Source organism: Colletotrichum truncatum (assembly GCF_014235925.2).
Source record: "Colletotrichum truncatum strain CMES1059 chromosome Unknown Contig_0001, whole genome shotgun sequence".
NCBI lineage: Eukaryota > Fungi > Ascomycota > Sordariomycetes > Glomerellales > Glomerellaceae > Colletotrichum > Colletotrichum truncatum.
The window spans coordinates 9,679,970-9,705,639 of record NW_027222398.1 but is presented as its reverse complement, the minus strand read 5'-3'; the positions used below and the strand labels follow the sequence as shown (position 1 = coordinate 9,705,639).

The window sequence follows — 25,670 nt, the reverse complement described above, 5'->3', positions numbered from 1 at the left end:
CCAATGGCCTGTATGAACGCTATCATCACACACTAAAATGGTAGTGTGGGCAAAGTAGTTAAATTGAGTAGCGGTCGTACGTTTGGTAAAGTGAATGGTTGAACAAAGTTTAGAGAATGTGGAATGGATGCAGAGGCCTTTCGTTTGCACCCAAGAATTATGTTATGACAGTTAACTTGGATGGGGATTACGTCTCTGCGGTCTCGGCGCATAAAATACTGCAGACGAAGGCCGGGTGCCGCAATTTAGCAAGTTAGGGATCACTCAACACCGATGCCACTTCATTACAGCTTTCCTTTTACTGCTCTAGCTAAACTGCTTCTCGTAATCTGGGTTATCCTACCCGGATTCTTTTCTATCTTTCAATCCCTAACTGCGGTTAGAATACTGCTAATGGACGGTTAGTGGAAGTAGTGATTCGTCCAGTATGGATGCCATGCACAGATGTGCACTAACAACTAGCCCATTTGCTTTTGAATGATTAGTCGCTAAAGCGAAAGCCGATCGATGTGAACTAGGTTAAGTTATGATGTAGTAAATCCTGCTCTCTTCCCAGATGCAGGGTTACCTGAGTCAATGCAACAGCTCCGATCATCGGAGGTACCGGCCACTGCTCACCATCTGGAAGCAAGACAGGCAGGCAATGTGGTCAACGTCGCCGAGATTCGTACTGATCAACGGTGAACCCACGGCGACTGTGGGCATAATTACATGCATGGCAAGCCGCATTTTGCCCGCGTTACGGCACACGGCGACCGGAGGCAGCGGGTCCGAGGGCGGAGGTTACAGGTTGTCGGGAACCTTGTTCCGGCCGACTTCGGGAGTTTCAACTTCGGCTTTCTGCTGATTCCGCCGGCATCCATATTAGAGTGTACCAAGAGCACTTCTGGAAACCCCCACGCTCCGCTCATAGCCCTGGCAAATTGTTCTTTATCAGATCAAGTCCAAACCCTATTGCGCACACATGATGTTACTGGTAGATATGGAAATGGTAGCCTCAGTGGAGCCCTTGAGAGGCCGCCCTTGTCCAGTATCGTGCCTGATTCCAACCCGATGTGGGGATTAAAGACGCAAAAAAAAAAAGTTGCAGATTGTGTTAGTGTTCTCCGCTGCGGAGTGACTCCGCTGCACATTAACACTGAGAGCCGACCCAATGAAACCCCTAACTGGTTTTGAGCGTCTTAGCCCAAGGACGGTCGCTGTTTGTTTTTGAAGGCGTCTCAAAGGTGATGATCAATCGATTGCTAGGGACCGACTTCGGAATCACCAGCCCGGGTGGGTACTAACTGGACCGGATAAGTTTTTTCACTACTTGTTTTACTAGGCTTTGACAATTTGGTGCTCGTGTGTACCTATTTATATGTAAAGTGTGTCCCCCAGATACGGAACGATTCACGACTGGTTATCGTTGGAATTCGGTGGACTACTTTCCTATCACAAATCCTGTCACTGTCACTGGTCAGCAGCGCACTCTCATCTTGTTCTTAGTTCAACTGAAGTTGGCAAATACAACTCGTGCAACTCCGTGGTTTCTTTTCCATGTTCCAAGAAACGTCGTACTGGACAGATTTTCATCATGTCGTCCCAGCATTCATTATCAGAAGTACCCACGCGAGTGGACAACCAACTGCCCGATTTACTGGCCTTGAAGACATCCAACGCTGAGAAGGGCGTTAACATCCTTGCGCAAACTCCTAGCCGCTTCTCATACCGTGAGGATGAGACTATGTACGACAAGTTCACCCCCAAGCGCAAGGTGTTGATTACTACCATCGTCTCTTTTGCTGGTCTGGGCATCAACCTTGCATCCCTGTTGGTGTTGTCAGCCCTACCTGAGGTGGCAGCTGCTTTCAACACTACTGGAACCGTCATCAATTATTCAAACGCCCTCTTCCTGTTGATGATGGGTATCGGGGTCCTTTTCTGGGGTCCGTTAAGTCAGATCTACGGGAGAAAATGGGTAAGCACCGTCACCTTTTGTACCTTCAACATCTTGTACAATAGTAGTCTCAATAAGCCGCTTCTTGGCAGCTCTTCTTGTGCGCAGATCGCCATGTCTCGTTCGGTTGAACTAAATGTCCCAGATCTTCGTCATATCGGCCGTGTTGTTCTGCGCCTTTTCTCTTGCGACAGCAGTATCACCCAATCTGGTCTCCTTTTTCATTTTCCGTTCAATAACCGCACTAAGTGGAACCTGTTTCCTCGTTGTCGGCGCGAGTTGTCTCAGCGATGTATACCGACCGACTGAACGCGGGACAGCACTGGGTTGGTTCCTGGGCGGCACTCTGATCGGCCCTGCTCTTGGTCCGTTTATTGGAGGTGTGATTGTTACCTATTCAAAGTGGCAGTCACTTTTCTGGTTCCAAGGAGCGGTTGGAGGAGTTGCAATGGTTTTGTCCATTGCTTTTCTTCCAGAAACCAGCCATGGAAAGTGGTCTGAAGAATTGGAAGGGCTTTCTACAAGAGAGAAAGCTGTCCAGATATGGGAATGGGCCAACCCGTTTCGAATCATTGCACTTTTCCGTTATCCCAGAATCCTGATGGTGGTAAGTTTTCCTGCATCCTCCTTGATTGAGAGGCGTTCTAGGTTTCCGCACCACGCTGGACAGTCTCGAGATGGCTCTGAGAGCGCGTTCTCATAAACGCGGTAAGCTCCCTTCTAGTTGTTCACCGTCAGCTAACTACACAATCAGGGCATTGCCGCGTCTTCGATTCTCTGGAACATGCAGGTGCTCTTAACACCTGTTCGTTATGTTATCAATCCCAGGTTCAATCTCACGACTCCGTTGCAGTCTGGGTTCTTTTTCTTGGCACCGGGCGCTGGATACATCGTCGGTACATTTTTCGGTGGCCGGTATGCCGATCATACCGTCAAGAAATGGATCCAGAAGCGCGGCAAGCGAGTGCCTGAAGACAGATTGCGCAGCTCTTTCATTGCTATGGGAGTTGTCATCCCGGGAAGCGCCATTATTTATGGGTGGGCTATCGACCAAGAAAAAGGAGGCATTCCCCTTCCGGTTATCTGCATGTTTGCGCAAGGTGTTGCTCAGATGGTTTGTTTTCCTTGCCTCAACAGTTACTGTCTGGACGTCTTCCGAGATAGAGCAGCCGAGGTCATGGGTGAGTCACCTATTCAGTTTTCCCCTTTTCAAGTGCAATTTCTGAGTAATGCTGACTATATAATTTTCTGTAGCTGGAAATTATTTCATTCGGTACGTCTTAGCTGCCGTCGCAACAGCAGTTTGTCTACCGGGAGTGCAAGGCATCGGTGTTGGTTGGTTTTCAACAGTGAGTGCTCTCTTCGTTGTGATTTCAAGTATAGGCGTCTGCTGCATTGTGATTTACGGCACAGAGTCGACGAAGAAGACGGAGAAGTCGGAAAACGTCTAAAGGTTATTTGAAGAATGTGCTTAATTCAGAAGAATTACGGTTTATCAAAAGCAACAAGCTAAGTGCCGGGCATTTCCTCTTGTGGATAGATTGGAGTAGCTGCGAGTTTCCTAATAGTGTCCGTAGTAATTTGAATGAATGCCTCATTTCATCCATTTGCAAAGGAACTGACCGTGATTCAAACGGTCCTTACTGGTAGTTGAGATCCTGGTAATTTGCAATAGTTCCGAATATCTCTGCGGCCTTAATACCATTTACCAAACGGAAGTTGAATTAGATTGTCGAGTTGGCGGATAAGCCCGCTTCGTTCCGCGACACTGGACCACGTTGTCGCCAAGGTAATAGATGCATGTATGATTGAAAACAACAGTGTCTTAAATGTACGGACGGGCATGATTGGCTCAGCGGCTAGCGTTCCGCCGCTCTTCAAGACAGCAATGCCTGTTAAACAGCACTAAATTTTACAAGTCTGTCACTACGGAGCCACCGATGTCAATCCAAGGGCGTAGACCACAGTGGACCACAGACAGTAAAACCAATGATTTGCCTTTTTCAGGGGTGGCATTGACAATCTGGCGCAACAACAAAGGCGAGACCTACTGAGCCTCTCGGAAAAGGGAAGCTTGTCGGGTGCGCCTTTAAGATTTTTTAGAGTTAGTGCGACGTGTCTTATGTTTTCCAGAATCATCGATCGACAAAAGGCCCAATTGAGATAACAATCATGGCGGTTAGACTATGCCTGAAGCACCTACAAAAGATTCAAGGGTTGCGCTCTCCAATTTGCATAGCGTCTTTCTCGAGTTCTTCTGCCAAGTCACTAAATTCATTTCCTCATCGCGCTATCAAGCAGCAACGAGCCATCGGGGTTTCTAATCAAGCAAGCGTGTTTTCATCTCGAGCTTCCATTGCCATGGCAAAGTCATCAACCGAGCAGGACAGTCGTCCAAACATTACAATACGGCCAGCGAACCTTGAAGACGCCAAATCCATCGCGGATCTTGGCGCTCAGGTCTTTTCAGACACATTTGGCCACTCAGTCCAACCCCACGAGCTTCAGGCATTTCTTGATGAATCCTACACAGTTGAGGCGGTCACAAAGGAGCTGAAGGACCCTCAAAAGGACACTATCCTCGCCTTCGACCAAATTGGCGACCTCTTGGGTTTTGCCATGCTCACTCGCGGCTCAACTGAGCCTTGTGTAGCCGACCTTGATGGTATCGTCGAGTTGCAGCGGATTTACCTGTATCCCAAGGCACACGGTACAGGCACAGGAAAAGCACTGGCAATCAGGCTAGAGGACATGGCCAGAGAGCAAGGATTCAAGCACATTTGGCTTGGAGTGTGGCAAGAAAACGTGCGCGCTCAGAAGGCGTACGAGAAATGGGGTTACAAAGTTGTCGGCACACACGATTTTGTGGTCGGCTCGGTGGTTCAAACAGACGACATCTTGGTGAAGAAGCTTTAGAGGCGACAGACAGTAAAGTGGATTTAAATGTTAAGACTAGGAGTTGCTGCAAGATTTACGGATTGGATTAGAGCTAGCGATACAGCAGCCATTGACGGCGAGGATAGACGGGAGACCTAGAGACGAATTAAAGCTCTATAGATGGAATAAAACTTAAAAGTCAGATACACTAGTAGCTTAAGACAAGTTCGATTGCAAAGCTCTAACATTTCTGCAATCTGCATCACGGTTCTTGGGGCATAACGTAGTAAACACTTTCACGCGAACCTGCATTATTATCAGATGACTTCGAACTAAGAAGATTTTATGATTTCCAAGTATCTTGCAAGCAAACAAGTGCTCCTCTGTGACATGCACACCCCCAAACAGTTTTATGTTGCATGTCATTTAAGGTCTAATCTTGAATTCTGGTTAACCACCAACCGCAAGAACCAAGGCCCAATTACCGGCACATATCCAAATCAATGCATTGGTATGCGATAAGATTTAGCTAATCTTGGCCAGAACAACATTTTAACTAGCAAAAAGAGTGCGACTTATCTCCTACTAATAAGTACACTGCCCTTGAAGTTGAACGATGTGTCAGCTGATGAGGATACGGCCGGAATTCACTTATTTCACCATTTCAAGCGCGTGGTTACCGTCGGATGCTATTCAATAAGTCCGATGCAGAAACGCCCCCACAAAGTCCAAGTTGGAAGTGTGGGCAACATATTAACATGTTCAAGGTTCTGTTGTCCTGCATTTCTTTACCTGCACAGTGATGACCGTGGAAAGCGTCATGAGTGTCCGCTGACTAATATGTGACAATCGGAACCTCCGCTGCTCACGTCGGAAGATGTCCGAAGCGGGGCACCGGGACTGGTCCGACAAAAGCTTGCATTCAAAGGCGACATCGGCACCGACGATAGAAATCAACGGATATGTAAATCGGACGTCCGCCTTTACCTTTTCCATTTGTTTTGCTAGTAGGGCCTCATAGTTTGTTAGTTGGCACTTTGCATTAGCAAATCACGGGGATGGTGTCCGATACCCATCACTTGGCTTCGCCACCCCTGATCGGGGCAGCGACAGGACCTCCGAACCCCCGAAAGAGAGGGAGGACCGCCTGCACAAGATGTAAGAACCGTAAGCAAAAGGTACCAAAAAAAGAAGAAGCTGTCTTTTTTCTAACTACAATCGACTTATCTGACACCGCTGCTCTAGTGTGATGACCAGTTTCCTATCTGCTCAAATTGCCATAGAGCAGGCGCTCGGTGCGACAAGGTAGATGTGACTGTTGAAGCCCCTTCAAGTTCGTACGTAACCTGCGTCTCACAAAAGTACAAATTATATCTAAAGGAGCTTGAACAGGTACACTCGGGCTTTGGAAGACCGAGTGGCTTTCTTGGAGAGCAAGCTGGCCGGTATTACAACACCGAGATCTACTTCGACCCCAAGGGAAACCGCAAACCCTCAAGTAGATGGCTCAACCAGAAACAAACGCAATGCGCTTAGCGACGTAGTTGCGCACGTTTCGTTAGGGAACCTTGAGGCACCCGCCTATGTCGGCCCATCGGCCGGATTGTCTCTGGCTCTGAATCTTGGCGAGATGGTTCAAGCTACTGTTTGGAGTAAGATGCTACCAGACATTCACAACGATTCGCAAGTAAACCGCATCAACATTGGCGCAAGATATCTCAGTGCTGAGGACCTCCTGGCCACCGGCGTAAAGGACCCTCCAAGTGACGAGCAAGGGTCTAAAATGTTGAGAACTTACTTGTCTCAACTACACACCAAGTACCCTTTTCTGGAGCCAGGTGAGCTATGGAAATTGCACAAGAAAAGGGGCAAACTTGCAGAGAGTTCACCGCAGTCGCTCACAAAGGCCGAGAGCTTTGGTGCCTTTAAGCTGTATCTTGTTTATGCTATGGGTGCGACATTATTACAGTTGACTCAAAGAGTACTGGGGTTCTCCCCTGAGGTATGCTAGATCCCAATTCTCATTGCCGCTCTAGATTTGCTGACATTGTCCGTTTACAACAGGCTTTGTACGCCACTGCTCTACAGCACATCCCTGCAGCAAGGGAGTCTAGAACCGTAGAGAACGTCGAGGCCATGACACTCTTAGTCATATTTCACCTCCGCTCAACCTCTAGTCACGGCCTCTGGTACATGATTGGTCTTGCAATGAGGACATCGATTGATTTAGGCTTGCATCGCGCAGCCTATGAGCAGAACCTTCCAGAACCCACAGTTCAAAAGAGACGAAGATTGTTTTGGTCCGTTTACTCACTGGAAAGAGCGATAGCTATATCACTAGGCCGACCCCTGAGCATTGCAGACAATCAAATTGACGTCGAGTTACCCAATATTTGTGGTAACCCGGATCTTTCTACTGCAGAAAGTTTCGGTAAGGACATCACACTGGCCATTGTCTTATTCAAACTTCGACGTATCGAGTCTAAAATCCATCACTCGATCTACCGCACCGACAGGACTCTGGAGGCCCTCCGGCCTAAACTCGATCGTCTTTATCAGCTACTTCAAATATGGCGAGCAGACCTGTCGGAATGCATGCAGCCCACACATCCGGATCATAATTATGCCCTGCTACTTTACAACCGCACAATCAGGCTACTTATCCAGCCATTCTTACCAATAATACCTCCGACAGACCAGTTTTACAAGCTGTGCATGAAAGCAGCAGGTGATATCTGCCAGACACACAAGAGACTTCACCAAACCCTAGACTACGGCCATAGCTTCATCGCAGTCCAAACTGTCTTCGTAGCTGGCGTCACCCTTCTCTACGGCCTCTGGACACAAGGCAACGGGCTGTGGTCTGTGACGTTATCAAACGACATCCGAGCCTGTTCTCTGGTGCTTTTCGTGATGAGCGAGCGGGCCCCTTGGGTTCGAAAGTACCGTGATACCTTTGAAGTTCTTGTAAACGCGGCAATGGAGAAGCTACAGGATGGCGAGTCTGGCCTAGCGGAGATGGCATCAGCACAGATGCGAGCAGGAAGACCAGGGGATGTAGGTACATACGACCAGGGCCCAGAGGCTTCAGAGCAAAGAGAGACAGGACAGACGACTGGTGACAATTTTGATCAGTTCCTGGGGGCTGACGGAGATCCTGGGATTGCAGTCGGCGAGTTTGAGGGAGCTTGGCCTATGGTTGCCGAGTTGGCAAACTGGATTGACCAAGATGGTGGAAGTCCGGTGTGGATGCCAAACTTTGAATTATTGCAAAGCCTTTCGGGTACCTGGAACGATTAGATCAGGTGAGATATCCGATGAGTTAATACTGAAGATCTGTAATGTTTCACATTGGTTCGTGTTGCTATAATCATAGAGCCCTTATGAAGCCAAAATGCGAGGATAACCCTTTTCTTCCATGACCTCCTGGAACTGCAAATCTCTCGTCCCACCAGCATTCGGTCATGAAACGGGTATAATATTAACTCGCGAAATAAGAGACGAGCTACTTGTCTACTTTATGCCTTTTCCAGGCGGGAACCTGTTCAAGGCCGGCAGATGCTCAAAGCATACAACATGATACCTTGTTTAATTCATGTCAGCTACGATCAGTAAAAAGCTAACGTCCTGCAATAGCCTATTGCAATTTCCTAGCATATGTATTGTTTCACGGTAACTAAACCTTTTGAAATAGTGTATCGGATATCCGATGGCCGAATTACTGTATCATGGCCACCGGCGTCGGAGTATCCGACGTGGACGACGTATTGTGGGGACCATCGCTTCAAAAGTTGCCGGCGCCCCTGTTAGCCATGACGCAGAAATATCTTCACAGCTGCCCCATCGGATTCGCCCCTCCAATCGTGGTCGCCGATCCGGAGCCGAATCTACGCCAATTAACCAATCTTTGCCCACAGTTGTCCGGTCTTGGCCCTCCGAAAGCCTGGTATCCGCTCTAAACGTCGGACGGGTCAAAATTTTTATACATACTTATCTTGACTTTTACCTTTGGACTTGTGATCTCTTGTCCTTGACACAAACAACTGTTGTTCTGAAATATCCATGGGTCATCTGAAGTTGGGTACAAAACCCCAAAGAATTACCAACAACAGTTGAAAGATGAGGGGCGACTTAGAGACGACCAAGGCCGAAAAGGCCCTTCACGATCAGACGAATATACTTCCTCTAAAGCAACTCATGGTTGTCTTTGCGACACTGGCAGTTACCCTACTGATCGCATTCATTGACCAGAATGGTATCAGCGTCACGTTGCCAACCATCGCCGCCGACCTGAATGCAGAAGCTACGATTTCATGGGCTGGAACGTCGTCACTAATCGCTAACACGACCTTCCAAATGCTCTATGGCCGCTTTTCAGATATATTCGGCAGAAAAGCTGTATTCTTGAGCGCAATTGGTCTGCTTGCTATCGCAGATCTTCTTTGTGGACTCTCTCAGAATGCAGCAATGTTTTACATTTTCCGAGGCATTGCAGGAATTGGCGGTGGCGGCATTACCAACCTGGCAATGATTATTGTATCTGATGTTGTGACTCTTGAGCAAAGAGGCAAATATCAGGGCATTATCGGCTCCATGGTCGGCCTGGGAAACGTTCTTGGACCATTTCTTGCCGCTGCTTTTGTAGAGAGAGCTACATGGAGAGCATTCTTTTACATGCTGGCACCATTGGGTGTTGTTGTTGGAGTCATTTCGTACTTCTTTCTCCCCTCAAAACACCCCGAAGAAAACTTCAGAAGCAGTGTAGGAAAGATTGACTATGCAGGGTCATTTACATCGTCACTCGGTGTTATCTTTTTGCTTATTCCAATTTCTGGAGGTGAGTTCGTTCGTATTTTGATTATTATTTGCGTTTGACACGAAATTTACTGACTAAGACAAGGTGGCGCGTACTTTCCTTGGGACTCTGCAATGGTCATCAACATGTTGGCTATTGGAGCTCTCGCCCTTGTATCCTTCGTTGTTGTTGAGTGGAAGTTTGCAAAGTTGCCGATGATGCCAGGTAAGTACCTGCTTGAATCTAAATAATTACTCACCTAACCCTCGCATAGTCCCGATCTTCAAAAACAAGGTTGTGGTGATCATGCTAGTGCAAACCTTCTTATTTGGGGCAGTGTATCAATCATACGTCTATTACATCCCACTGTACCTCCAAAACGCACATCAATTCTCAGTTGTGCATTCGGCTGCAATTTACGTTGCACTGGTCGTGTGCCAGTCCGTTTTCTCAATCTTGACGGGACAGTACATCTCACGAACCAAAAGGTACGGGGAGATCATTTGGCTGGGATTTGGTTTCTGGACATTGTAAGTGATGTCTTACCGCTCGCAATAATGGCTGCAAATTTAAATGACTCGAACTAGAGCTGACGGTACTAAATAGGGGAGCAGGCCTTACATTGATCTATGGCCGTGAAACCAAACCAGGGATTATTGTAATCCCACTCATAATCATCGGAATCGGCGTTGGCTTCATATTCCAACCGACGCTGGTCGCGTTGCAGGCACACTCAATCAAGTCACGGAGAGCCGTAATTACGTCCAACCGAAACTTCTTCCGTTGCGCTGGTGGTGCCGTAGGCCTGGCTGTGTCCGCCGCTGTTCTTCAGGCTACCCTCCGAGCCAACCTGCCTCCAGAGTTCAAGGATCTGTCACACAGCACATACTCCATACCTCAGTTGAATGAGGAAGACATGTCGAAAGTCCTTGACGCGTACATGGCCGCCAGTCGGGCAGTCTTCATTCTACAGATACCCTTGATTGGTCTTTGCTTGATTGGCTGCTTGCTGATCAAGGACCGAGGCTTGGACCCTATCGACGACCAGGGTTCGGATGAGACTTCAACTGAAAGTCGAGATGAAGAGGATGCAATCTCTCGGGAAAAAACGCCTGAACGCAACAACGTGGATAGCGATGGAGATATGTCGACTGACCACCAAAAACAAGCTCCTTTGAACCATTCAGCATAGCATGACTTTCACATTAGGTTACTACAAGGAAACAGAGCACTAGACGGATAGATCATACCAAGTAGACATTGTAATAGAGATAATAAAGCTGTTTAATAAGCACAGTTCTCACTTGTTCAAAGAGATCATAATACTGGCTATCCCACGGTCTTGGCAAAGCTTCTACAACCCGACGATTCTACAACTCATGTCTCGAAGGCATATTATTACACCAGATTTCTGTGTGGAAGCATGACTAATAATCAATTCCCTTGTTACGCTCACTTAATCTGAAGCAAAATTGGAAGGATAATCGATAATCATCGCACATTAGCTTGACACGTCAACTTTATTCAACATCTTATATCTTGTAAGGTATGGCCTAAGAAACACTGTCGCTTTCGTTTAGAGTCTCCTGCTAACTTCACTGTGATGTACGTTATTGACGATGAAGCTATTTTACTTGTTCAGGCACTGGATTTTAAACTCCTCAATTCTCTAACAGATTGACAAAAGTCATCAATGCCTTTCTCATGTTGTCAGACAACAAGAGTAACCGTAAATGAACCACAATCCATTTTTGGTGGCTGGTGCTAGAATTAGTGGCTTCTAAGTTGGTGGATGTCAGCAGGTGCTTCGCCAATTCATAACGTCACAAAAACTTACCATGAGCCAATCCTCAAAATGGCATCGTAAGAAGATCCACTAGATTGACACACCTCCCAACCACCCCCGCGAGTGAGGGGCAATAACAAGGAGGAGCAGGCACCAAAGGTGTCGAGAGTAGACGGACACAACCCCGAGGCTAAATGTGCCGCTACCGGATGAGTGGGGGCTTGTAGCTTTGCTTTTCAAATCCCGGCCATGTTCTTTTTGTACCATTGTCGTGGGGGTCAAGCTGGGGTTAGTGGGGGACGCGAAGGTTTCGTGGAGCTGATGGGGTCATGGCCCCATTGACCCCAAACCTGGAGGTGGACCTGCTAGCACTTGGGTTCCGTCGGTATCGGGGCTTGACAACATTCTGGAGCTTTGTTAAGAATGGGATGTACGATCCCCAGATTGCCTGAGATCGTTCCCTAACCTGACCCATCCTCCAACAGATCATCCCCTGGTCTATCTCCCAAGCACACCATTACTATCTACAAACATCATGGCTAAGATCAAGTCAGTACGGTACTACCGTGTGAAGCCTCGTTGGCTGATGGTCAAGATCACCGACGATAATGGCGAGTATGGTTGGGGTGAAGCGACGCTGGAGGGCCATGACTTGGCTGTGGAGGGTTGCCTCGAGGAGATGATTCCTAGGATAATTGGTCAAGAAGCAAAGTAAGACACTGCCGCCTGTTTTTGGCCTGTAAAATTTGGGGATGAGTGCTAACCACTGCTATGATAGCAACATTGAGCACATCTGGCAAACGTTTTGGAGACACGGCTTCTATCGTGGAGGCCCCGTCTTCATGTCCGCAATGTCTGGCATTGACATCGCCTTGTGGGATTTGAAGGGTAGAAGAACCAGACCTTTGATGATAATACCGAAACCAGAGCTAACAGTATCGACTTAGGACGGAATCTCAAAGTACCCATTTACGAGCTGTTGGGTGGTCAAGTTCGCAACAAAGTCCAGGTTTACTGCTGGATTGGTGGTGACAGACCTTCCGACGTTGAAGCAGCAGCGTAAGTCCCCCAACTTGCGGATATCAAAAATCACTATGCTAACAACCTCACAGGAAGAAGCGCATCGAACAGGGTCTCACATGTGTCAAGATGAACGCAACAGAAGACCTCAACTGGGTTGACTCACCCAAGGTGCTCAACGCCACTGTTGAGCGTCTTAAGCAGGTCAAGGCACTAGGTCTCGACGCAGGTCTTGACTTCCACGGTCGCCTGCACAAAGCCATGGCTAAGCAATTGGCCAGGGCCCTTGAGCCCTACCAACCTCTCTTCATTGAGGAGCCTTTGCTGTGCGAGCACCCCGAGGCTATCAAGCAGCTCTCCGACCAAACTTGCATTCCCATCGCTTTCGGTGAGCGTCTTTACACCCGCTGGGATATCAAGCGATTCCTGGAGGATGCCAGTGTTGACATTCTCCAACCTGATATCGCCCATGCGGGAGGTATTTCCGAGACAAAGAAAATTGCTACAATGGCCGAGGCATACGATGTGGCTATTGCGCCACACTGCCCTCTTGGGCCTGTTGCATTTGCAGCGAGCGTACAGGTTGCGCTGTCAGCACCCAACTTCTCTATCCTCGAAATGAGTCTTGGAATGCACTACAACACTGAGGCTGGTGACATCGACTTGTTGACCTACCTGAAGAATCCTAATGTCTTTGATATCGAGGGAGGCTATGTTAAGGCACCGACCGGCTACGGTCTTGGTATTGATATTGACGAGGAGATGGTGGAGAGGATCTCTAAAGAAACGGAGCCCTGGCAGTGCAAGGTTTTCCATGGACCCGATGGCAGCATTCGGGAGTGGTAAGAAGATAAGTGAAGGCATGACCACGGCATATTACATACATATATAATTTGAACCCCATTGAACAAAAGGCTTACGTGCCTCCTGCGTGCGTGGTGAGGCTTCTACACAATGGGCCCGCCCGAGGTTCGGCTCACTTACTGCGCTCGACTTGACTGAGCTCTAAACCTGGTCACTTAGGCGGATCCCTAAAGCTCTATCATCGAGGGAACAGGTCTATCACAACAGCCTGCTTGTGACAATCTTGTTTAACTCTAGGCTGTCTCTCAAGACTTACTGCAAGATGGCCCACCACCTTTCCTTCCTCGTACATGAATGTTTACTCAAGAGAAATACCACATGTTGCTCAGGCTCACCTCAAACACACGAATTTCTAGGTCGTGCGACCGGTTTGAGCAGGGGTAAGATGCAGGGCTTTCGCCTTCGGAGGCCCAGAGCATCAGATTCTTACTAAGCTGGCGCTTAATTATAGGGCTGATTTGTTCTCCTTTCCCTACTTTGCTGCGTCTTCTACTTTGTGTTCATCAAATAGGGAAATTGACGATAAAATGACTCTCATTACAGATCTTCCATGTGAACTCATCGCCTCCATATTACAGAGCCTCGACGAACTACGATCGCTCACACCAGCTCTACTTACTTGCCGCCACATATACTTGTCATATCTGCAAAGCCCAAAAATAGCGACCGCAATCCTGCGCCAGAAAGTTACACCTGCCCTGTTACCGTATTCAGTCGCTGCATTAGAAGCCTTCAGTTTACCTAGAACACGCGACAGCGCCGCGATTCAGGACGTACTCCACGCGCTGCATAATGAGCCGTCAAAACTTGCGGATCGGGCGGTGTCTATGCCGATGAACTTGCTGATGAGAATGAGCCGCACACATGATGTGAGTCAAGCTCTCTCATTCAAATTTGCGAATGAAGCCTGGAATAGACTCCGTCTGGCCGATAAAAGCTTGCCCACAAACCTACCATTATCGCCTACGGAGCGTTTCCGATTTAATAGGGCCTTTTATCGCCTCCAGATTTTTTATGGCCTCTTTAGCACCAAAGCTTCTGGAGCCAATGCGGCATTTGAGGAAGATATAAACTCTTGGTTCTTTTTAAAGCACCCACTGTGGGAGAATGAACAGCTTGAGTGTGTCCATGACTTTCTTGAAGCAGAAATCGCTAGAGGTAAGGTCCAATGGAATGATAGAAAGCCCGCGAGAGCCCTTGTCTCTTTGAATTAGTTTTCACATTTCAATACAGCATCTTTTGATGTGGCAACTCACGATGTCTACTTCGGCGAAATGTCGATTGACTACCTTACTTCAGGCGAAGAAAATTATTTTAGACAACTATGGGTTAGTTTATATCCTCCTAAGGGAACCAGCTCCACTCTTTAAACCAGTTACTAACAGCTATTGGAAGCTCTCTCAGGGAATTGAATTCATTTATCACGTAATTAATACAGATTCCTATGATGCCAGAAGAAACATTCTCAAACTTTACTCCGATATCGGGGTAGCAAACTTTCCTGCCGCTTTGTCAAATGTACTTGAGGCTTATGAACACACCCAAATCATCATAGGGTCCTCATCAGAAAATGAACTACTCTCCGAAATGGCCCACCAAGAGAGTGTCGAGGACTCCGACAAAGGACCCTTTAGATCTTGGTATACGGCTCACAAAGGTGTCCCATTAGGCGCTGGCTTGATGCTACAAGAAAATGAGTGGCTTCGGGATTGCGCTTACGTTCTGTGGGACTGGAATCGGGTGGAGAAACACCAGCTACTCAAGCTTTTCGAAGAACCGTCAGGTTCAAGACCGTCTCCTAATGGAGAAAAGTTTGATGAAATGGTCCAATCATTTCGTGAGAGATCAGATATTTGGCAAAAGGGAGGCTCTGGATATTGGAGCAAAGGTGATACTAGTCGCATTGTGTGGCCGCATGAAAATAGACCTGATAGAGACAACACTAGCTACTGATAGCCATGTATCTAGACTAAGTATGGAGAAGAATGTAGCAAGCTGGATATGTTGACCTGGTTGGCAGAGTTGTGTCTACTGCTCTATGTGATTCCGCACTCCCGTGTTCCCGTGTCCTGTAACAGGGGAGATACGTTGCGCCGCCATACATATCCGCAGCCGCGACGATGGTATGAAAGTCTCATCCCTGACCAACCTCTCTCCGCCTCCTGAGTTTAAAATTAGAAGAGATATGAGATAACCGATGTAGAGATCTAGGGATCAAATATGAACGGGTCTGAGCCTGGGTTCCCACAACCTAAAGTGTAAGTTGTAAGAACCCCACATCTATGGTGATTGAAATCATCCAGCCCTACATGGGTACCCGTTTACTGATCATGACTTCCTTGTCTTGTGTGGTTAACCAAGCTTCAACAAGGCCAAGGTACCCAGCAGGATCCACTAGTCTGTAAAAGTACGTCTTGTCATGATACCAGTAGATTTCCATATCGAGTTACTATCGCTGAAGTACTATCATGATAACAGCTAGCCTGCATACACGAAATCACCTCATCGACCCATCCACCCACCATCAACAGTAAGCAGTTCGCCCGAAACGTATAGACTCCCCGCCCCCGCAAGAAACACCGTGGCACCCTTGAAGTCATCCGGGGTACCCCATCTGCCTGCCGGGATTCTAGCCAAGATGCTGGCTGCTCGTTCGGGGTTGTTGATCAGCGCCTCGTTCATGTCCGTTGCAACGTATCCTGGTGCGATCGCGTTGACGTTGACACCCTGGCTCGCCCACTCGTTGCTTAGCGCCTTGGTCAGCTGGGCGATACCTCCCTTTGCGGCCGCATACGCCGGCACGGTGATACCCCCTTGGAAGCTGACAAGCGAGGCCACGTTGATGATGCTACCCCGGTGACCGTTTACCGGGTTTGGACTGCGCGTGAGCATGTAGGCCCCCAAGTCCCGGCACAGAGTCCAAACCGTCTTGAGGTTGACCTGGAGAACTTCATCCCAGTCGCTCATGGGAAACTTGTGTGCCGGATGCCTGCGTTGAATACCGGCGCAGGTCACTAGGATGCTTACGTCGTGACCGTCGGCCAATATGCGTTGTGTGAGGCCTTCGACATGCTCTTGGTTAGACAGGTCTGCCGTATAGATGGTTGCCTTTCGGCCCAAAGCCTCGATTTGCTTCTTGGTCTCTGTGTTGCTTTCGTCCCTCTGCAACCTGTTAGCATAATACATAGACTGTCCTCAACCGAGGGGTTTCTTGCCTGAATGAGAATAACATCTGAACCCGCTTCGGCAAGGGAGCATGCCATTGCCTGTCCAATCCCCCTTGTGCCTCCAGTGACGACGGCCGTACGGCCTTGCAAAGAGAAGAGCTTTTCCACAATGTTTGCCATTATTATCGTATGTGTTTAGGTTATCTTGAAAGTCGTATTAGAATACACTAGAAATCGCGTCTCATACTTTGGCTTCATATCCATTTGGCCGCAATGGACGTCATGTTGGTCTCCTCTATCCTTCAGTCTTGTTGACAGAGACGACCCCCACGCCCCCTTTGTATCGTACCCGCACTTTACCCCGTAACCCCGTTTCCGACCATCGGCTCAAAGCGGACTCTCTGCGTCAGGTGGAACTCAGATAATTCGTGTCATCCTACGTATGATCGATCTAGGAGGGGGATTGATTGTAGCTGAGGAACTAATGCTCACATGAGTCGTAGTTCCTACGAGGAACCTGCGGGGAATGCTGGTTTGAGAAAGGGTGCGGGGGGACTCAGGAACGCATCAGACCATTTCCGATCCAACAAACCCCTCCCCGCGGATCCCAATCCTTGTGTAGAAACCCATTCTTTGAACCTTTAGGAGGTATGTTGGGGGTCAACCCCGCAAGTCCGGACCCGCAGAGCCGCTTGGACGTCGGGCTAGTCAGACGGGGTCAGCTTCGTGGGGGTCAGCTATGTCCTTTCGGTCGTAGTCTTGAGACGCCGGTGCTATAGTGCGAATGGAGCGGGATTTTAGCACAATGGGCACAAACAGGTAGTGGAGTAGACCTTGGAAGGGGTGCAGCGCAATACGAAACATCTCTTGTTTAGTTAGACAGTAGAACCACGAAAGAAGGATCTTGATCCAGTTAATGTGAAAAAGGTTGGCATTGTGTCCACGAAGAAACGTGGAGGTTGTGTTGATGGGTAGAGACTGCCCCGCGGTGATAGGAAGTGAACTTCAATCAAGAAAGAATGATATGGATGAAATGAAGCGAAGATTTAAGTAGAGCTTATTCTTTGACCATGGTCATTGAAGATCTGTAGTTGAAGGCTGCTGAGACTGAGCGGCAATCAACGGGCCTATACCCTACCAGAAAATGTCTTGTAAGATCGTCCAGTGACAAATGTTATTCAAAGATGAATGGCAGTGCTAATGCCCGCCACTAGCAAAACATTTCTTCAACGATCCATCCACTCTGGTTATCGCAGGCCTTAGGGCTCTAACTGCAATCAACCCATCAGTGGCGTTTGATGAAGCTCAAAAGACTGTGTTTCTGAAGAGCGCAATCACGGACTCGAATGTCGCTGTCATCTCCGGCGGCGGCTCCGGCCATGAGCCATCGTTCGCCGGCTTCGTCGGAAAGGGGCTACTCTCTGGCGCTGTGGCCGGCTCCATCTTCGCTTCTCCGTCGGCCGACCAGGTCTTCAGGTGTTTGCTCCGACTAGGCTCACAGCGCCCGGAAAGTGGGATCTTGGTCGTCATTATGAATTATACCGGAGATGTGCTTCACTTTGGCATGGCTGTAGAGAAGGCACAGGCTGCCGGTATCCGCTGCGAACTTCTAGTCGTTGGCGATGATGTTGGTGTTGGGAGGTCGAGATCAGGACGCATTGGCCGAAGAGGTTTGGCTGGAACCACACTGGTACAAAAGATTGCCAGTGCTCTGGCAGCTCAAGGGTAAGTGGAAGCCGTTGCCTGTACTCCTTTGAGACGGAGCTGACTCAAATCCTCAGGCATGATCTCTCGCAAGTGTCCAAGACGGCTTCTCTCGTAGCGAAAAATGTTGCAACTGTGGGTGCATCGCTATCACATGTGCACGTTCCAGGAAGAGCACCATCAGGGGATGAGCTGTCATCTAATGATGAGATCGAAATCGGCATGGGCATTCACAATGAGGAAGGTTTTGGTCGCGTCAAGGACACCTTGCCGGGCCTTGTCTCAACCATGTTGAAACAGCTTCTTGACCAATCAGACGAAGACCGGGCTTTCATAAACATTCAAAAGGGCGAACAGGTAGTGCTCATGATCAACAATCTTGGAGGCCTGAGTCAGTTGGAAATGGGGGGTATTACAAACGAGGCCGTTTCTCAACTGACCCAGGGCTACGGCATTCAGGCAAGAAGAGTACTCAGTGGTACTTACATGTCCAGTCTCAATGGCCTCGGCTTCAGCATCAGTCTCTTGAAACTTGTTGATGAGAGTTGGTTGCAGCTTATTGATGCTCCCACAGAAGCTGGCGGATGGCTTCCGACAATTACCACTGCCGACTTGGCTGAAAACCAACAGGAAGCCGCGTCTTCGCAAGCTGAGAACGATGTTTCTTTCGAGGACGCCAAGCCTACCAATCTCCAAGGTATCTTCAGCTGCCCCCATGAGTTATTCCCGAATTCCACGCTAATAATTGTTAGTTGATCCTGCTACAACCAAGATAGCACTTACTCACGCTCTGCAGAGCGTTATTGCGGCGGAACCAGAAGTCACCAAGTATGATACTTTGGTTGGTGATGGAGACTGTGGCCTGTGCCTGAAGAACAGTGCAGAAGCAGTATTGAAGTATATTAATGGCCCAAATGGTATTGATGAAGACGCCGGCAAACTCGTTGACAACATTGCCCGCGTAGTGGAAGGCAATATGGATGGCACATCCGGGGCCCTCTATGCCATCTTCCTGAACGCTTTAGCGCATGGATTGAGACAACAATCTGAGAAGGTCCAGGGAAAGCAGCAGGCAACACCTTCTGTATGGGCAAAAGCACTTCAGTCTGCCCTATTGGCTCTCGGGAAGTACACCCCCGCGCAGCCGGGTGATCGAACGGTGGTGGACGCTCTTGCGCCGTTTGTGACCACTTTTGCAAAAAGCGGTGACTTGGAGTCTGCAGTTAAAGCGGCCAGGAAGGGATGCGAGTCAACCAAGGGCATGACTGCAAGCCTAGGAAGATCCGTTTATGTTGGGGGTGAGGAATGGAAGAATTGTCCGGATCCAGGAGCTTATGGCCTGGTCAAATTGCTCGAGGGGCTTGTTAGTCAATAAAACTTGGCTCTAAGATTCAAATCGTATCATGATAGTTTTGTTACAAAGTCCTTCCAGCATGAGATAGATCATAATAAAGTGCTGCCGGTAGTGTCTTCGCATTGCAGCCATGGGACGGGACGATTAGTAGCTTAGGTGACTAGCAAGAAACATTTTCTGCGACAAGTACGACGTAGCCGCAAAAGTGAAATGACGATTGATACAATTCGCTATGATACCCTATAATGCAATACGTAAATCATACCATGATGCCTCTTTAATTACTGCTGCAGCGTCTTCTCCACACCAACAAGCTCAGAGAAACCATCAAGCTGTTTTGTGAGCCTCTCGCCTTCGAGAAGTGTGCAAGGCTTCCTTGGAAGGCCTCCATAGTTGTAGTACTCCTGCAATGCGGCCTTGACAGAAACAAAACCCCCCTGGATAGCTGTCCAGTCGCCCCGAGCAACAACGGCCTGCAAATCTCTCGCCTCAGCCAGCTTACCCTCATCCCAAAGCTTGATCAGCTTTACACAAGCCAGAGGCGCAATGTTTCCGGTTCCACCAATAATACCGTGGCCACCGACAACAAGGGTTTGAAGGGTGAAGTCAACACTGCCGCCGAAAGTCCGGAAAGGAGGACCGGCGTCGCCCTTGTTAGGGACAGTAGCAGCAGCTATCCGGGCAAGCTTTCCGGTGTTGCCACAAGTCAGCTTTACGCCAACGATGTTGTTGTGCTTGGAAAGAGCAATGATGGTATCAGAGTTAAGATCCAAGCCACTGCAAGCGCCGGGGTAGTTGTAAATAAGGATCGGTACGGGACTTGCGTCTGCGACCTCGCGGAAGTGCTGCAGGATGTGCTCGGTTGAAAGCAAGCCTCCGTAGTAGGCGGGTGGCAAGACGAGGGCGTAGTCACCACCGGATGCGCCGGCCTCTTCGCAGAGCTGGATGGTTTCTCTAGTGGATTGTGCGCCGCAACCGACAATCAAAGGCAGATCGCTTCTGCCGGCCGAATCAAGGGCTGCACGTGTGGTCCGGTTGATGAGTTGTCTCTCGGCATGATCGAGATGAACGGCTTCGCCGTTGGAGCCGTGGGTCACAAGGCCGGCAACACCGGCTTTAGCGAGGCGGATGGCATGGGAGGTAGTCGTTTCGACATCTACCGAGTCATCGGAACTGAAGAAGGCCACCGTCGGGACGTAGAGACCGGGCGTAAGAGGTGGCCTTGAGGAATGGCTAGCGCCGTTTCCGTTGTGGTGGATAGAGTTACCGTTTGCTGAGGGTGACATGATGGTATGATTCTATACGTTTATGGGGCGATTAGAGTTGGACTGGAAAAAGGGAGAGAATGGGTCGATGGATTTGAAGGTATAGAGGGTGCAGCTACCAGAGATGTCTAGTGGTAAACAATGTTTTTGTAAACGGAGTAATCTCAGGGGACAAGGGAGTCGAAGTAAAAAAGACTATGAATAATCCATCCGAACCTAGCTGTTTTGCCTCTCTCCTGGTCGTGTAAGTCATGTGTCAACAACCCCAAGATCAAAGGGACAGACCGACTCCAAAACCCCCACGCCAGCGTCTTTGCCATGGGGCCAAACTGTTCCCAACCCAACATATTTAGGATTCCACCTAGCCCCCCACAGATCGGTGGAAACGTCAGATTTCGGAGACCATCCCGCGGGGGGTCTTGCTTGTACCGACGATTACCTCCGGCTTCCTGGCCTGGACAAAGCAGGGAGCCTCCCAACATCACACACCATCTTCCTAGGATTCACTTATGACCCCATTATCTCCACTCTTTGTTCCCCACAAAGTCGGTCCTAGACAGATCATGTACTTGGACTATTCTGGCCCCCGGACTCAGCGTGGTGCAGTGATCAGTCGAGACGGTGACATCCGTGGTGGGAACGGCGTGGTTTTCCCCTCGCGCACGCGACTCGCTGATTTTGTCGCTGGTGCCACGAACCCGTAGGAGAACTGCTTTGAGTGACGCGCAGCCTACGTATTTTTTCCCCCGTGGGGGTTTCGGGGTTTTATTACGCAGACCGTACAACGTACACGATTCCGAATGAGGAAAAAAAGTCGCCCAGTTTGCTGTTCTTTCGCCTCCGCTAACCCTTGCGTGGTTTGGTGGCTACGTTTCCCGATTTCAGATTACCAAACGGATCGGCGTTGTGTCCGGCTATGTTCGGTAACAAACACCCTTGCCTCCTCATCAAACAGTCCGCACCGGCACCGGGCTTTCGTTCTCAGACACACACACACATGCAGTCAGGTGAGACATTGAGTATTCCGCGCGGAACTGACAACCCCCTCTTCCAGCTCTTCGGGCTCCCCAGACATTGGAAAAGGGGACCCGATTCTGCCCTTTCTGATGCAAATCATCCAATCGGGGAATATTGCCATCGTACCGAGCGGCCGCACATCGTCGTATTTGATGGCCTGTCCCCCCGGACGCCCAGGATAGCTAGCCACCACACACATATGCACTCGGATATACTTTTAGTGGTAAGGCGCATATGAAGGCCACTCAAGAGCAAAAGTGCCTGATTCCCCAGCAAGCGTCTTCTCTCCCTCTCCTCACGAGAGTCCAGAACCGGTCTCAAAATCTGACCGTCACGGCACATGTGAACGGCCAATCATTAGGGCCTAGTTTGCCCGCACCATTGCTAGATGACCAATAGAATTACGTAAGTGAAGTTAGAACGTAGTCTGCTTCACCAGGAGTTTATAAGTGCTGGACCGTCGAGATGTGGATCGTCATTGTGTCGTTTAATCACGAGATTCCGCGGTTTTCATTTGTCTTAACTGGATCTACTGTCCTAACCTGATTCTACGTCCATACGTTTCCGCGGGCTTGTGCGTGGGATAGCGACCTCAAAATCCCCTGCCATGCCCGCATGAGCCAGGGAGTGATGGGCGAGGAAAGGGAATCTACCGACATCACGCTCCAGTTGCTGGCAAAGGCTGGGGAGATTGCAGTACAGGAACAGAACAAGATGCCTTCCGCGGTGTTAGCATCGCGACTTCGGTCTATGGACAGCGTCTCCGCCTTGAACAGTGGGATGCCGAACCAGATCTTATCACGCCACGCCGCTTCGTCAGAGGAATTAATGGCAGGCCCCGGTCACCAAAAGCATGCCTTGGGAAACGAGTCGACCCAGCGCCAAGAAACACAGGGAGCCCGAGGACGGCAAAAAGACGGTTTTCAAGCGGCCTCAACACTGAAAGAAGGGCATGCAGCGGACAACAGCTTTCGAGATACAGCTGCGCAGTTGCAACCAGTCCCGACTAAATTAATGAAGCAACTCGGCGTTCTACCTATCCGGAGGGCTTGGAGGGGCAGGTCAGGCGAGGCATCACCAGACATCACCCATACCCCTGTTGTAGAGGCGATTATGCTTCACGAAAGAGGCGAAGTCCAGCTGCCGGAGCAGCAATGCTCAAAATGCCGTGAAGGGGAAGGGGCCTCACCGGAATGTGTCAAGATCCCTGGAATTCACAATGGAGCATGCAGCAACTGTCTAATTGCCCGAGCACTGGTAAGCCCGGGATCGACAACCCGACCGATCCGGAGCTACTCGGCCGAACGACGGTCCATATCCGCCACCATGCCTCCATCGATTCCGAAGGAGGACCTGATTGCCGTTTGGAACCTAATTGCGGGAGTTATTTCAACGCAACCACAAGAATGCTTCTTCGACGACGGGACAGAAACCCCGGGAAAGAGAATCGAAGATGCCGCTCGGTTAGTTGCGAGGTCCGCAGATGAATGGGGCCATACTGTCAGTGAGGACGGGCCAGAATCTGGCAAACCACCCAGAACAGAGACAGAAAAGGGAAAGCTTGTCAGGCAAGCCACGAGAATCCGAGAAACGGCTTTGGAAATAGCAAGCTGTGCGCGGGACTGGGGTGAGAAGTTGGAAAAGAAAAGGTCAACCTCTCAATTGCGAACATGAAGTTATGAGCTGCGATCGGAAAAGGGCGTTATGGAAGGGCTGAATAATAATCAAGTAGGAGATACATCGGGCTATAACGCAAGGATTAATTTTTGGGTGGACAAAGATAAACCGATTAACTCAATAGACTTGATATTCCTCACTCAGCTCACAGATGCCGGTCATCTATGCGGTGGCTGGTGGGAGACAGCTTACATGGAGGGTATGAATGTGATGTTACCCCGCCGATTCAACCCATGATGTCAACCGCCAAATACAACCATCGTGCTGAGATCGTCCAGTAAACCCACGGACCCGAACCTCGGGCTGCCAGGTTTTCACACATACTTTGCATGAGGCCTCCAATCAGATGAATGTCTCGGTTCCGTGTGTCCCCGCCTCCATTCAGGACAATGACCGAGAAATGAGGGGAAAGATGTCTCTTCAGGATCAGCCAAATCGCATAGCATGATTGACCCCCACGGAACTGAATGCCTCCCACCAAGCACACACATCAAGTTGTCCCCACCCCCAACTAGCCCCATTCCGGGACAAAAAGATACTTTGTATTCCCCAGGATCCTTGGCAACGGACCGAATATCGGGGGAGGGGTGTAGTGAGAGGCAGAAGCGGGAACGTGTCCGCAAGATACTCTGCCGCACCTGGCATCTTTTCCGGGACAATCGCGTACAAATACTAGGCTTGAATGAGGAGGCTTACCAGAAAGGCATCAGGATACCGAAATTACAGATCGCCACCTTACCATACCCAGCAGCAACCCTCTCACCGGCAAGTATTATACGGAACAAAATAGGATAAGGTGGACACAGCCAACATCATTATGGCTGCCGATAAACAGATTGAAGTCCTCCTTTACGGACTGGGGGCGTGAGTTGACCGAGGTACCGGTGCTGCGTTGGAAAATGTGCTTGCTAACTTGATTTTGTCAGTATCGGTTCATTTTACGCATTCATTCTGAGTAGATCACCTCAGGTTAGATTGACTGTGGTCGCAAGGTCAAACTATGACGCTGTTAAAGAGAATGGCATTATTCTCACCAGTGAGAACCATGGAAACCACACCATCAAGCCATACAAAGGTGCGTAATACTGACACCCTCTAAACCAGAATGATCATATGCTGATTTTCACATCTGACGGATAGTTGTAAAAAATGCCGCTGAAGCAGGAACCAAATTCGACTACATCGTCTGTGCTCACAAGGCCATCACACAAGATGCTGTGCCAGCCCAAATAGCCCCAGCAGTAGATGAGCAGAGATCGACGATTGTCATCATCCAGAACGGTGTGGGTAACGAGGTACCGTTCCGTAATGCGTTCCCGCACGCAACAATCATTTCATGTGTGGTAAGTCACCCGACGCTGCCAAGGTTCCTGTTCGTATCCTGCCTGGTATTGACCAAAGAAAAAGACGTGGACTGGTGCCTCTCAACCTCAGCCCGGACATATCACACACACAAAGTCAGAAGACATGCAAATTGGGTTGTACACCAATGAAGGGAGTGACGGTGCAGTAGAGAAGCAGCGTTTGGAAGACTTTGCCGCTCTTCTGACGGAGGGTAAAACTGTCTTCCAAACGGTTCCCAACATCCAGGTACAACGCTGGGAAAAGGTTGTCTGGAATGCTGCATGGAATTCGCTTACAACCCTCACTCTTCTTGACACGCATTCCTGGTTGAGCTCTTCAGAAGGTGCTACACCCTTAACGCGTCGTCTGATGACCGAGGTCATCGATGTCGCCAAGGGGTGCAATGTACCCATTGACTACGACTTGATCGACAAGCTTATTAACAAGATCCTTGCTATGCATCCCATCGGCAGTAGTATGCAGGCTGATTTCAAGGCCGGAAGACCCATGGAAGTGGACATTATTCTCGGGTACCCGTACAAAAGGGGCAAGGAGCTGGGCATCGCGACCCCAACCTTGGACACCATCTATGTGATCCTTACTGGTACAAACCTCCGCCTCCTCAGAGAAAACGGCCAGGCGCCGCAAAAGCTGTAGGCAACGTTTTAGGCACAAACAAAACAACATTTTCCCAGCACTAAAAATCTGAGCATGAAGAGGCATAAGAGATGGGCCTTAAGGTTGGAGAAGTCTCTACTTACCATGATAGAAATGTATCAGTAGTAGAATAAGTGGACCACTAGCAGAAAGTAATATCACTAGAGTAGGAATTGAATGAGAGATATCACACGGCCGGTTATT

The 25,670-nt window shown here is 49.2% G+C and overlaps 11 protein-coding genes across 11 annotated transcripts; 9 read left to right on the top strand and 2 right to left on the bottom strand.

Moving 5' to 3' along the window:
* Positions 1-1,576: 1,576 nt before the first annotated feature.
* CTRU02_202712 (MFS transporter) lies at positions 1,577-3,390 on the top strand (the record flags this gene model as incomplete). The annotated part of the gene is made up of 4 exons (XM_036728873.1): positions 1,577-1,960; positions 2,085-2,546; positions 2,694-3,120; positions 3,194-3,390. The coding sequence occupies 4 exons, from the start codon at positions 1,577-1,579 to the stop codon at positions 3,388-3,390; spliced, it is 1,470 nt and encodes a 489-aa protein (XP_036579388.1).
* A 721-nt stretch (positions 3,391-4,111) lies between these two features.
* CTRU02_202711 (GNAT family acetyltransferase) lies at positions 4,112-4,855 on the top strand (the record flags this gene model as incomplete). Its single annotated transcript, XM_036728872.1, has 1 exon — positions 4,112-4,855. The coding sequence occupies one exon, from the start codon at positions 4,112-4,114 to the stop codon at positions 4,853-4,855; it is 744 nt and encodes a 247-aa protein (XP_036579387.1).
* Positions 4,856-5,874: 1,019 nt separating this feature from the next.
* On the top strand, positions 5,875-8,116 carry CTRU02_202710 (C6 transcription factor; the record flags this gene model as incomplete). Its single annotated transcript, XM_036728871.1, has 4 exons — positions 5,875-5,994; positions 6,062-6,153; positions 6,209-6,818; positions 6,881-8,116. The coding sequence occupies 4 exons, from the start codon at positions 5,875-5,877 to the stop codon at positions 8,114-8,116; spliced, it is 2,058 nt and encodes a 685-aa protein (XP_036579386.1).
* An 819-nt stretch (positions 8,117-8,935) lies between these two features.
* CTRU02_202709 (major facilitator superfamily transporter) lies at positions 8,936-10,803 on the top strand (the record flags this gene model as incomplete). The annotated part of the gene is made up of 4 exons (XM_036728870.1): positions 8,936-9,653; positions 9,717-9,836; positions 9,886-10,141; positions 10,218-10,803. The coding sequence occupies 4 exons, from the start codon at positions 8,936-8,938 to the stop codon at positions 10,801-10,803; spliced, it is 1,680 nt and encodes a 559-aa protein (XP_036579385.1).
* A 1,129-nt stretch (positions 10,804-11,932) lies between these two features.
* Positions 11,933-13,263, top strand: CTRU02_202708 (mandelate racemase muconate lactonizing enzyme family protein; the record flags this gene model as incomplete). Its single annotated transcript, XM_070204080.1, has 4 exons — positions 11,933-12,108; positions 12,176-12,273; positions 12,339-12,456; positions 12,510-13,263. 4 exons carry the CDS (start codon positions 11,933-11,935, stop codon positions 13,261-13,263), a joined length of 1,146 nt encoding a protein of 381 aa, XP_070062662.1.
* A 545-nt stretch (positions 13,264-13,808) lies between these two features.
* Positions 13,809-15,234, top strand: CTRU02_202707 (uncharacterized protein; the record flags this gene model as incomplete). Its single annotated transcript, XM_070204079.1, has 3 exons — positions 13,809-14,139; positions 14,515-14,609; positions 14,677-15,234. 3 exons carry the CDS (start codon positions 13,809-13,811, stop codon positions 15,232-15,234), a joined length of 984 nt encoding a protein of 327 aa, XP_070062661.1.
* Positions 15,235-15,783: 549 nt separating this feature from the next.
* On the bottom strand, positions 15,784-16,628 carry CTRU02_202706 (2-deoxy-d-gluconate 3-dehydrogenase; the record flags this gene model as incomplete). Its single annotated transcript, XM_036728867.1, has 2 exons — positions 15,784-16,443; positions 16,497-16,628. The coding sequence occupies 2 exons, from the start codon at positions 16,626-16,628 to the stop codon at positions 15,784-15,786; spliced, it is 792 nt and encodes a 263-aa protein (XP_036579382.1).
* A 964-nt stretch (positions 16,629-17,592) lies between these two features.
* On the top strand, positions 17,593-19,527 carry CTRU02_202705 (dihydroxyacetone kinase; the record flags this gene model as incomplete). The annotated part of the gene is made up of 4 exons (XM_036728866.1): positions 17,593-17,599; positions 17,663-18,173; positions 18,230-18,849; positions 18,905-19,527. The coding sequence occupies 4 exons, from the start codon at positions 17,593-17,595 to the stop codon at positions 19,525-19,527; spliced, it is 1,761 nt and encodes a 586-aa protein (XP_036579381.1).
* A 260-nt stretch (positions 19,528-19,787) lies between these two features.
* CTRU02_202704 (dihydrodipicolinate synthetase family protein) lies at positions 19,788-20,792 on the bottom strand (the record flags this gene model as incomplete). The annotated part of the gene is made up of 1 exon (XM_036728865.1): positions 19,788-20,792. The coding sequence occupies one exon, from the start codon at positions 20,790-20,792 to the stop codon at positions 19,788-19,790; it is 1,005 nt and encodes a 334-aa protein (XP_036579380.1).
* Positions 20,793-22,403: 1,611 nt separating this feature from the next.
* Positions 22,404-23,462, top strand: CTRU02_202703 (uncharacterized protein; the record flags this gene model as incomplete). The annotated part of the gene is made up of 1 exon (XM_070204078.1): positions 22,404-23,462. One exon carries the CDS (start codon positions 22,404-22,406, stop codon positions 23,460-23,462), a length of 1,059 nt encoding a protein of 352 aa, XP_070062660.1.
* An 820-nt stretch (positions 23,463-24,282) lies between these two features.
* On the top strand, positions 24,283-25,466 carry CTRU02_202702 (ketopantoate reductase family; the record flags this gene model as incomplete). The annotated part of the gene is made up of 4 exons (XM_070204077.1): positions 24,283-24,329; positions 24,392-24,540; positions 24,606-24,808; positions 24,873-25,466. The coding sequence occupies 4 exons, from the start codon at positions 24,283-24,285 to the stop codon at positions 25,464-25,466; spliced, it is 993 nt and encodes a 330-aa protein (XP_070062659.1).
* Positions 25,467-25,670: the final 204 nt, after the last annotated feature.